Raw genomic sequence first — 12,018 nt, forward strand, 5'->3', positions numbered from 1 at the left:
GGTAGGACGTAGGAGCCCCCGCAATGTATGGCCAATGTATTGCAGCTGGTGTGATCCTTTTGCCAGATGATCTCTAGTTATTTAAATATGTTTTGTCTTTTCATGTAGACTTTATTATTATGATGTATACTTTATTAGTCCTGCAAGGGGAAATTACAATTTACACTCCTTTAATACAATACTCGTTAATACACACAGGCCTGAATTACACACACATAGTCAGTACCCATACATGCACTAAACAGCGGTGCCTTGCTCAAGAGCACCATGGCAGTGCCCAGTAGGTGAACTGGCATCTCTCCAGCTACCAGTCCAGCACACTTTGGTCCGTACAGGGTTTGAACCAGCGACCCTACGGTTCTCAACCCAACTCCCTACTGACTATGCTACTGCCACCCCCAATGTGATGTACACGTTATGTGGATTGAACCCTCAAACTCATTGCCTCTCACTGGATTAAATGCTCTCTCGTCAGACTGATCCTAGGCAATACATCCTGCCCTCCCACCTGTGTTGTGCATGGTCTGCAACAGCTCAGTGATCAGGATCTCGTCCTCGGGCTCGTCCTTCTTCAACAAGCCCAGCTTCTTCCTCATGTTGTCTAGGTAGAAGCCGTTATACAGGTCCAGATACTCGTCCATGACGGCTTCAGCCCGGTCGGGGGGCAGCTCTGGAGCAAGAGCCTCCGCCAGCTTCACCAGGTTCCACCTGCAGATAGCCGGCTGGGCCTGGTAGGAGTACCGGCCGGAGTTGTCGGAGGCATTGCAAATGAAGTCGGGATCAAACCTGAAAGAGATGAGGAAAGATGTTTTTTTATAATCTGATGAGGGATGGAGACTCCTGTATGATGTTGACTGATATTTTGACTGAAATATTAAATAACCAGAAACCATACAAGACTAACAGAAGGACTTAAGGATCAATCAGACCAAATGGCCAAAAACACTGCAAATGTCTGACCTGTCCATAAAGCCGTATGGACCATAGTCCACCGTGAGTCCCAGAATGCTCATGTTGTCTGTGTTGAGGACTCCATGGCAGAAACCTACGCACTGCCACAGAGCCACGAGTCGAGCCGTGCGGCGCACAACCTAGGAACAGGGAGGAGACAGTAATCTAATATTAGAGGATTGTACTGTATTCCCAAAAACATCTGCAATTTCTTACTAATTAGATGAGGGAAATGTCAAAAGTATCTATCCAGAGTTGAATGCCTAATCTCATACTGAGCCTGTCACAGTGACTCAGCACATTTCCCTGAACCCTCCACAGCAGCTTAACAGGATAAGAGGCTCCAAATGTTCTTGGTAAGGTCAGGTCTTGAATTGGCTACTTACTTTGAGTAAACCTTGGGAAACATATTAGCCCTATATTCATTACTCAAGTGCAATTTCATTGGCTTAAATTTGTAAAGTGCATGGGAGAGAGTGTGCCCTGACCTCTTTGAAGAAAGCCACGTTTCTCTCCACCCTATCTGGGTGATTCTGCTTGATCTCAGGGTAAAACATCTCAATGACGTAATCCATCATCTGACCTCGGATCTCATCACGTCCGTAGCTGGGACCCTGGCGGCCCGTGTGCTCGTCGGCCCGCTTGAAGATCTCAAAGGATCCAAACCTGCTCGGAGAGCGCAGAACTAAGACAAGCAACTCTTGCGTCTCGAGAAACTCAGGCATCCACCATAGACGAACGTGGGGACAACGTGTGCACCGACTCACCTGAGGAAGGTGGGAGCAATTCGGACGACCACAGAGCACCTCTCGTGGCGAGGGTTGCCGCTGTAGTACACATCTCGTACCACCTTGCTGTCCGAGGTCACCACGGAGCCCGCTCTGGTGGTGGGAACACCCAGGAAGAACATCCCCTCGCTGCACAGGAACTCTCTTATGCTGGAGCGCAGGACCTTACGCCCATCAGCTGTTCTATGGAGGACAGACTAGACAGAACATCACAAAGAAAGGTACATTTTTCTGATTATCCAGATAGTTATGCTGGATAACCCATGTATAACCTGTGTCAAAGTGTAACTGTCCCTCTGCAACTCAAACACATCTGCTCTTTTAAATGATCTGTATAGCTAAGGTTAAGTTCATAGACTGTGTGTATACACACACACACATATACAGTCTATGATTGGTTCACATCCCTCTCTTTTTTCATACAAAGAGTTCAGGCAAAATAATATTGCTAACACATAAACTGACTCAAAAAACAACCCCCGGTACCTGGAAAAAGGAGTCAGTCCAGCTCCTTTCACCTGGATCTCCCACCGGCCACTCGGGTTTTCATGCAGCAGTTTTGGATCTTGGCCGGGTGGCACCTTCACCTCCCCCAGATAGCATGCTGCCCCGTCGCCCAACTGCCCAGCAAACTGGCCGAACTGGTGGCCGCAGTAGCAGTGAGCTGCGGGCTCGGATCCGGGCATGACTTTGGATCCGCTAAGGTACTCCGGCCCCAACGGGTCGTTCATGACTTCCTCTCCGTTGAGCCCCAGCAGCGCCAGGGCTTCGTGTGACACAGCCACGAACCGGGGCTTGGTCAACGGTTGCGGCTTCACCAGGGAGAAACACGCTCCTTTCACCTGTCGCACCCCAGGCTCCTCGGACGAGTCCAGGGGAAGTTTCTTGAGGGCGACGTTGTCGAAGTCGAGCCGCTCCAGCGGGGAACGACTCATCGCCAGACCCATGTCAGCCATCCCGGCCGTACCGAGCAGTCTGAATGCGGACACACAGGGAACAACGATGCGTGACTGTCTCAGCCGAGGTCCTAAATAGGCCATCTAAACAAGGCCATCTGGCTACTTCCACTGGCGCAGTTAGCCTACATTTAAGTCACTAGCTAGTCATGCTTTCGTAATCCTGCAAACTACAGCGGATGCTTGCGAGAGTCAGACAGACTGTGTTACATAATTACTTGTCCGGAAACAACCAGTAAAGTAGGAACTATTGTGGCAGGAATTAAAATCAATGTAAAAAAAAATCCCATTTTTCTTTTGTAATTGTCATTTTTCTTAGATTGTATCGCATTTTAGAAAGTAGGTTTATAAACTGAAAATCAAGCAGTTTTTTTTTGTTATTTTTTGTTACAAGGTGTATGTTCTTCATTGATGTTTTTTGCAAATTTGTATGGTGAAACAACACAATAAAATCTTTTGGTACAATGGACAAAAAACATTGAACAAGTCCAGAGATAACACCGTTATCGTCATTATTTGAATTCAAAACATACAGCTAAAATTACATACATTATTTTAATCAAACAAAACGACTGGAGTCTGGTCCATAGGAAACTGTGTTGCATTAAAATCTAATGTAATGCATCAGACAAAAAGAAGCAACATGTTTGAGGAAAACAGTTAAACACATATTAAAGTAAAATCTTTTAATAATTAATTGCAGAAGTAGGGATTTTATGTGGTTTGTTAACAATGACAATACCACATAGGGTATGGGGCAACAAATATGACAGCAAAGGCAGGCATTCACAGTTTTCACTTTGCAATTCTTAGACATACAATGGGCGATCACACCTTTGGAAATGATGCTGGATGGAGACACAATGTTGCAGTTTGACTGTATTATGCTGAGGGGCTGAGAGACCTGACTAGACAATGTCCTTGTCTCTTACTGAAGCAAGAAAACTGATGACTCACAATTGGAAGACAGGTTATCTGAGTTAGTTTAACGTGTGGATGACTTGCAGGTAGTTTAATTATGTTTGTGGGCCTGCTTTATATTAAATAATAAGTCCCAAATTAAGTCATTGGACCATTTCGAAAATTAAAGACAGCAAATTAACTCATTTCATATCTCTTATGAATGCATCTATAATCTAATAATTCCTATAATACACAAAAAAACACTTAAAATTAATTTAGAATTCGATGGTGGTTTATGGGCCATGCAACCATGTAAAATACCTTGCTGGGGCTGTGGAATTTATTGGGACATTTCCCTCTTAACAATCTTGCCATTTTTACATGTGCAAAAACATGCTCTGTACGATGGATACATGTCAGTGTTGGTAACATAAAGCCTCAGCAGAGGAAGCAATCTGAGGGTCAAAGGCAGCAGTGATAGCAGTGTAAGGCTTTACCTCCCAACTCTGACCAATCTAGATGGTCAGTTTTCTCTCTAGTAGGCAAAACAAGTCCATAACCGATATCCATTAATGGGAATTCCTCCGAGAAATCATTACAGTCAAGTTAAATCATGAATTTGAGAGAACCTTTTTTTTCTCCATCTAAATCCCATTTAACAATCAGACTGGCAACTGATAATGCATATATCATAAATCAGCTGGTGCGCTGAATGACAAGGTTTCTGTGCAGAGGTTTTTAGACATGTCTTTCTGTACAAGATGCATATTTTTGTGTCAAGTATGAATCCTCACTTACAGATGGAGCAAGTTAAAGCAAATATGTGAGGGTGCGTCATATTGGAGGTACAATGAAAGATAAATGCATTGCTCATCCTGAGGCACATGTTATCCCGTCCTGCTGTATGACTGACCATAAAATGAAGTGTGTGAAAGGGCTATTTCAACTGAAACCAAGACAACACAAACTAGATGGTCTATTTTTTAGGGAAACATTATTTTATAAAACAGGCCCATCATATAATTATAGAAAGAGCCATTATTAGAAAATTGCATTGCCCATTTGGTTGTAGTATAGATGCATATAACACATTTTTGCCATTCCACTTAGTTCACCATTAGCCCTTACTACTGCAATATGAGGCACTTGTCTGTTGATGTGGGCAGGGCCGTACACATGGGACATAATTGTGTCTTCGTGAGTTTTGAAGGATATGAATTTCAGATTCGGAAAATGGCGGTCAGCCTTCCAATTCAGACATTTACCTCACATTAGGCTCACTCCATGCACCAAGATTATTCCTGGTTTGTATTTATGATTAAGGAGTATTGATAGTGTACTCATATTTCCCTCACATAGACTGCAAGTACAGTACCAGACTCTCTTATAAAGTGCTGGGGTGGACTTTAAATGGGCCAGTTACCTAAAATTCTAGCTGGCACTCAAAAAAAAAAAAAAAAAAAAAAAAGGAGAGGAAGGAATAAGGTGACGGCGTTAAAAAAGTGTGCCTCTTGGAAAATCAGTCACATCAGTGCGCGTGAGTGTAGATGATTGCGATGATACGTGTCAAACGGTAATTTAAAGCAATGGTGGGGATCAATCGATTCAAAACAAAATTATTGGCATTTGTCAACCTTACAAAATACATAATTTGCACATAATATGAAAGAAAACAAAGAGTACTGTCGAGGTTTCTTTGGCAGTACGGCCCTACTGTGTCTACAGAGACATCAATACGAGGGCGGAGGCTCCAAACCCCCCCAAGGTCCTTGTTAGTCCATAGTGTGGTGGTGCTGGTGAAACCTTTTCTCAAGCATCACTCCCTGTTTTTAAGGCCATTGGTGAAAAATGCATTGTTTTAATCAATCAAAGGTCGTGTCCCTGTTGGCTTAGAGCAGGAGGTGGCTGCGGAGTCTCCAGGAAAGATTGGATTGCAGGTAAAGATAGCAGGCCTCTACCTAAACTCCCTCCGGCAAGGTAGCAGGTGTATCCCAGCACTCCCATCACAACACCCTTTATGACTGTGCGCAACAGCCAGCCAAAACGTGAAGGAGGCGCAACACTGAGGAAGACACAGACAGACGCTATTAAGCCGCTGTGGAATTGTTAAGCCGCAGTTACAGTTCGTTTCTATTACTGACTATCTGTAATTCAACAAACTTACCTCATGATTTCATTTATGTTGAGCTGCTTCTCCCAGTTTCTTTCTATGCCAGGGACGTGACCCATCCCTACAACTCCCACTACCACAGCAGGCACTTCTATATAGTTATATTAAAAAAGAAAAGAAAAGGGTAAACATTTTCTGTTGCATAAACAATCAACACTTGGTAGTTTTGCTATGTTAGAAAAATGACAGGTTTCTCCTTGACTGAAAAAGTATTCATCCAAGACACTAAGGATAGATTTCAGCATAACTGACAGACATGTCATGAATGTCTGCCTTCTTCCCCTTCCTGACAATGCAGAAATTATCCAGACCAACATGGAAAACATGATTCACCACGCATGAACTCCAGTGGTCTCACCATCGATGTAAAATTTGCTTTCAAGCTCAGGAAAACAGTAAAAAAGACCACTCTTTCTGTGTAATACAGTTAAAAATGTATTTCCAGCATTTCCACCAACAGTCTCTGTTGCACTGAAACCACATTGTCATTACCGGTCGGTTAATTACACAACAATTTTGTAACCAATTTTTAATAAAAAAAAACTTAAAAAAAGTACAATTCTAACAATTGTAATGTTTAATTCCATTGAGAAATGTTGGAATAAAACAACTAAATGAATTGACATAGCAGAATTTTATGATGTGAATGATACTATATGCATGCATCAAGCCATAAAGAACACAGCGGACTTGTCAAGGAGGAAAAAAAAAAAAAGAATGGAGTCTTGGGCAACAAATCTACAACTAAGAGCTATGGGATTGCTACAGTCTCTTCTTGAACAGTGTTAATACGCACTCTGGGCATTACGGGGGGTCTCCACACAGCGTGTGGCCTGGCGGAGCGTATGGGTGAGGTAGATGTCTCTTTCAGCCACGATGGTCTGGTGTAGAGCAGGAAACTCGCCGATCATCTCCAACATGGTTTGCTCCAGCAGGTCCTTCTGTTTGCACTTCTCCACGTCCTCTTTGCTAAAAAAACACGACACGCACATGCACACACGCGTGCGAACACACACACATGCACACACAGTTGCTGGTGTTGACATTGGAAGTGGAAGACATTTGTAGTTTTCTATTCACACAGTATTTTGGCAATGCCAGTATAAAGTAAAGAATGAGGAACAAAGTAAACATTTCTTGACCCCCCCCCCCCCCCCCCCATCCCTTTTCCATTATGTAACAGACATTGGCAGTTAAAAAAAAAATTGACATAGTAGAATATGCTCTGTAAAACGTGTGTGGGCCCAAGTTCCCTAGTTCTACACAGAACACACAGATAGACAGCAAACCATAATGCTCACACATATAATTAGGAGACATTTTCTTCCAGGCAAAAATTGCTCATAGCAAAATATTTGCAACTGGTACCACAATTCCCCCAAATTTCACAATTCTCCAATGTCTTGCATTTACATTTTAACTCCCTTTTTATAATTTTCTAAGGCATGCCTATCGTGTGGATCACCTTAGGACATATACATGTAGTATAGTACAGTATAGTTCCTTCTTAAACAGCAGTGTCTGATAATAGATATTGAGAAAGACAGGATATGACAAAAAGGGCCGAAGGTGAGCTCGTACCTGATTGGGTCTGACAGAAAGCAGAGACCCCACGCCAGACGGGCCTTCTGCCACAGACTGAGAGCTGCGATGGCCCTCTTGAACGTCACGGGGATCGGCCTGTCCCCAAGGTGAAATTTACAGAACGGCACTTGTCCAGCCTGTGCGAAAAACAATTTACAGAATCAAATGAACACCAACAAACTGAAACCTACCATTCATTTATTTTATTATATATACACGCGTGTATTTAAATATATTGTGTATGGTTCACCTCTTTGAAGGCCTCCCTGAACTCTCCTCCAGGAGCCATGCCCAGTTGCTCTGTGATGTGAGCTGAAACTTTGAGCAGGAGTATCTGCATGAGGCCAGACATCAGTCCATTCTGACAAACACAGGGGACAAAAAGAAGCTTTTACACAAACCCAAATATGCCTTTGGTGGTCTTTACATGTGAGTGTGTGTTTTTAAATTCACTGATAGTAGAACACATTCTTAAGTTGTACACACCTACATTAGCCAAGAAGACAAATCCCACCAGTCCCTTGAGTTTCTTCCCATTATAGGATAAGAGTGGGTTCACATACCAAAACAACATCATTACTGCCTTGTTCAGAGAATAGAGTCGTTTTTCCATTTGATCTGCCCTTGCTGTTTTTCCTCCTACTGCCACTCTTTAATGTTTAAGTTCTTATACGGCACTGGAACTTTAATTCTCTTTTTTTTTAAATTGTTTTTATGTAACACTTTGAATTGCCCTGTCGCTGAAATGTGCTATTCAAATGAAGTTGCCTTGCCACTGTTCATTCTGAAAGCCTTACCTGTTTGATGGCCTGCTGAACCTTCTCCAGGTTGATGTCTTTGGCTTCCCTCAGCAGTGTATTCTCATCCATCTTCAGCATAGACACCCTGTACTGGCACAACTCCACCACCACCACATCTGGCTGCACGGCGCGGATCGTCTGTGTGAAACGGAGAAGGAGCAGTAGGTATGTTAGATAACAGACAGAGACAGAATAAAAGAGCATAACAGGGGACGAAAGAGACAAATAGCAAATGAACAGCGAGGGAGGAAGTCAAAACAAAAAAATCAATATGGAAAAACAGAAGACATTATGCTTAGCAAAAGAGGAACGCCAAACTAATTACAGTATATACAGGCGGCCCAACTAATCTTCAAGGTGCTACTCCACATTCACAGAGTTAATTCAGTGTTTAACTGACAATTACCAGCATTTTAAAGGAGTGTAAGCGGCATAGCGTACTATACCAAATCTTGTCCTTATTTCTCATTGGCTCACCGTGGCAACATCCTTTTTGCTGCTGTCACTGAAGTGGGCAGTGCCAACCAGGTATAGGATGCTGCCGTCTGGGGCAGTAAGAGTGCTCACTGTCTCTGGGAGCTCAGGAGATGCCTGGCGGCGCTGGGATCTTAACTGCCACAGCAGCTCCATTGCTTCACCATCCGCTACACAGAAACAACAGAGACAGATATCAAAAGGGACGGTTAAAAAGGACAGAATATTACAAGTATATATAGTGTTTGCAGAAGTATAAATAAAGGTTAGATGAATGAATGTCCTACTATAACTACTATGGTTTAGATTTAAAAAAGGATACATTTTCAATTTCCAGAAATTTCATATATATATATATATATATATATATATATATATATATATATATATATATATATATATATATATATATATATATATATATATATATATATATATATATATATATATATATATATATATATATATATTAGAGCAATTTCCATCCCAGTCCTTAAAACACAAGCAGCATCTCTGCTAATTATGGAGGAGAGCTAAGTTACAGCTGTTTAGGAAACTAAAAGTCCTACTATACAATAGCTTTTTATATGCAGTCTGTGGATCTTATTTTTTTTTTATTGACTTCTGATTGGTTTGGTTTTATTTATGGTTTTAAAATGTGTAAAATATTATTATTTATCTAAATGAAAAAATGCACAAAAACAATCTAGCAGACTATTAGTCAAGAAGGTATCCAAACCAATAGGAGATGTATACTGTATGTTTCTGGAAAAACTGCATTTTGAAAGTATAATGTGTTATTTTATGTGAGGATAACCTGTCATTGCTTCAGTAAAGAAAGTAGCAAGTCATTATTGTGTAATCGTGCACATTTACTATTTAAAGTACAAATGACAATAAACAGGATGCTTTTGCTAAATAATATATGACCTTTTAAATAACAGACATGATATGGCAAACAGGCACTTAAAATTAAATATGTATAACACCATATTTCTACTAAAGTACAGCATACACTGTACACCAAAAAACTTACAGAGCCCTGGAGGTAGACTGGGCAGTTCCTCTTCTGAAGGGTCCTCTGATGGGCCGACTGACTCATCCTGTCAAACATCAAAACAGCAAATAATACTTAGATCTAATAATAATTAGATCAGGGCAATATTTTGAGGTTATTTCTTTTCACACTAGCCAGTTTGAGAAAGACGGGCTGATTGCACATTATTAGGTAACTGCTCAGGGCAAGTTAAAATTGCAATGGTTGAAAACTATTCAAGCAACGGAATAACATGTGTTTTTACAAGGACTGCATCATACTAAAACAGCTGTCCAGTCAGTGTGTCCTCTCTTTACCCAGTGCAAGCAGGACATCTGGCAAAACATCAGTCAAAAACTTCTTCTCACACTCTCACACTCTTTCTCTTTCTCTTTCTCTTTCTCTCTCTCTCTCTCTCTCACACACACACTCACACACAAACACACACACACACACACACACACACACACACACACACAAAATAAGGACTGCAAGTTGTACAAACCTCTGAATTGTTGTCCTGGTCCATGTTTGAAGTACTGAAAGCTGCGTGTGACAGAGAGAAGGAACACATGAGCAGTGAGACGTTCACGGTCTCACAGCTAGCTGGGCTAGAGTAAGTTAGCTAGCTAGCCACATCGTTACTGACTGCTGACGTTGCTTTACGGTTTACGCTGTAACGTTAACGATGATGGGAAAAGTGGTGACTGTCACTGATTTATTAGTAAATCAAAGAGTTAACGTTTTCTCTGACAAAGCCGTCATTACGACATAAGGTTTATGTTAGTAACAAGAGAGGTTTGCACAGCTAAAGAAGCAGTGACTTGCAGGAGGGCAGATTTACTAGCTACAGCTAACGTTCCTTTCAGTTATTTACTGAGGAACCATCGGTTTGGCAATGCTAGCTAACCGGATGATGCTAATAAGGTTAATTTGACGTTAAGCTAGCAAGTCAGGGTAAATGTTTAGTCAAAACAGAACAGACTACTTTCACAAAAAAGGCTGTCATCACCAAGTAAAAGATATTTGGATAGTTGTTTAAAAAGAAATAGCAACAACTTACTGAGCTAGTCCGTAGCTAGCTATGTCAATGCTCTCCTCGCCCGTACAGTGCTTGGCTGAATCTGACAGCCGCAGTGCATTCTGGTACGTGTAGTCATTGATAGTTGGGACGCGTACATTTTAAAATTTTATTTTTTATAGTGAATTTTCTTTAATATATACTTTCCATTTTAACATTTGACACAGTACAGTCTTTTCTCTACGTTTCCCCCAGCATTTAGACTGTCACAGTTTTCTTCTCACCTTCTCAACTGTCTCAATGTTAAAATCAGTTGTAAGTAGTGCTGTGTTCCAACATATAACATGATCTCACACACACTGGTACTACAAGTCTTAAAGTGCGTTTGGATGCATTAAGTGTGCTTGAGCAGTTTAACAAGGGGATTTTGAGCCAACCTGTGTTATGTGTCGATCATTTGATATTTCCACCAAACGACAATTGGATGCTGTGGGAAATTGCTGTCACAAGTATGCTTATTAAATGCCACAGAAAAGAGATGAGTGTGGTATTCAAACTGTAGACTGTAGGTCTACCTGATATTGTAGGAAAGCCCCTGCCAACAGCACAAATGTTGTAATTTTGCTGTTTAAACCAGGGAGGGCTGCACAATTATGGCCAAAATGACAATAATGATTATTTTTTATCAATACTGAGATCAGGATTACCATGATTATTCACTGATTTTAAGGACAAAACATTTTTTGTCACACTTTCACATTTAAACAAAAAGAGCACCGCTTTCACTTCCATGGTTTGCTACATTCCTGCTAATGTAAAAATCTTTGCATCAAAACAAGTACTGTTATAAATAAGTACTATTTGGATACTCGCTCGGCAAGTAGGTGTTTGGTTATTCTTTTTTTCCAATAATAACAGAATTCTTGAGCTCAGTGTGAGTCATTTACACTGAAATGCTGTCCCTCCCAGCAAAGAACGTGGAAACATCTGTCGAGTTATAGCCGAGCAGCCTGTGTGTGTAGAGGTCTGTGTTGTTGTTCTGTAGCAGCTTGGTTTCGTTTACAAGCGATTTAACAGTGGTCGGCCGTGTTTAATGCCACTGCTGGCGGGGCACTGGCTGGTTGAGTCCTTCCAGATTCGAGCTGCTAGTTTAGGAAGCACTTGATTTAATATGCAGCGGAATCTTTTAAAGATGCCCTGCCACATAAAACCAGTTTTTCTTGCATTTTTTAAAAATATCTTAGGTCTATATGTGTATGTTATGTTGTGAATGTGAAAATGAACTGCTACCTCCTCTGTCAGCTCTAACCACTGGAAAGAAATTAGGAGAAATCA

General features: G+C 41.4%; 2 protein-coding genes across 3 annotated transcripts in view; both read right to left on the reverse strand.

Annotated features, from left to right (window-relative positions):
- selenoo1 (selenoprotein O1) overlaps window positions 1–2,942 on the reverse strand; it is a 6,800-nt gene extending 3,858 nt beyond the window's left edge. The window contains exons 1-5 of the mRNA XM_034878364.1: window positions 2,226–2,942; window positions 1,719–1,922; window positions 1,440–1,617; window positions 961–1,091; window positions 509–786 (exon numbers count right to left, since the gene is read on the reverse strand). Coding sequence (XP_034734255.1) covers window positions 509–786; window positions 961–1,091; window positions 1,440–1,617; window positions 1,719–1,922; window positions 2,226–2,779 — 1,345 coding nt within the window. The 5' untranslated portion in view covers window positions 2,780–2,942. The remainder of the gene's footprint in view (window positions 1–508; window positions 787–960; window positions 1,092–1,439; window positions 1,618–1,718; window positions 1,923–2,225) is intronic.
- Window positions 2,943–5,458: 2,516 nt separating this feature from the next.
- On the reverse strand, window positions 5,459–10,789 carry trabd (TraB domain containing). Of its 2 annotated transcripts, none has more exons than XM_034878424.1 (10): window positions 10,726–10,789; window positions 10,168–10,208; window positions 9,663–9,729; window positions 8,630–8,796; window positions 8,150–8,290; window positions 7,603–7,713; window positions 7,350–7,489; window positions 6,565–6,737; window positions 5,763–5,859; window positions 5,459–5,660 (listed from the first exon to the last, which is right to left on the reverse strand). In XM_034878424.1, exons 2-10 carry the CDS (start codon window positions 10,189–10,191, stop codon window positions 5,465–5,467), a joined length of 1,116 nt encoding a protein of 371 aa, XP_034734315.1. In that variant the 5' UTR covers window positions 10,192–10,208; window positions 10,726–10,789; the 3' UTR covers window positions 5,459–5,464. The 2 variants fall into 2 exon arrangements, with proteins under 2 accessions (XP_034734315.1, XP_034734316.1); XM_034878425.1 differs by lacking the exon at window positions 10,726–10,789 and adding an exon at window positions 10,312–10,330.
- Between the last annotated feature and the right edge of the window lie 1,229 nt (window positions 10,790–12,018).

This window comes from Etheostoma cragini, chromosome 8 (assembly GCF_013103735.1).
Source record: "Etheostoma cragini isolate CJK2018 chromosome 8, CSU_Ecrag_1.0, whole genome shotgun sequence".
Classification (NCBI taxonomy): Eukaryota; Metazoa; Chordata; class Actinopteri; order Perciformes; family Percidae; genus Etheostoma; species Etheostoma cragini.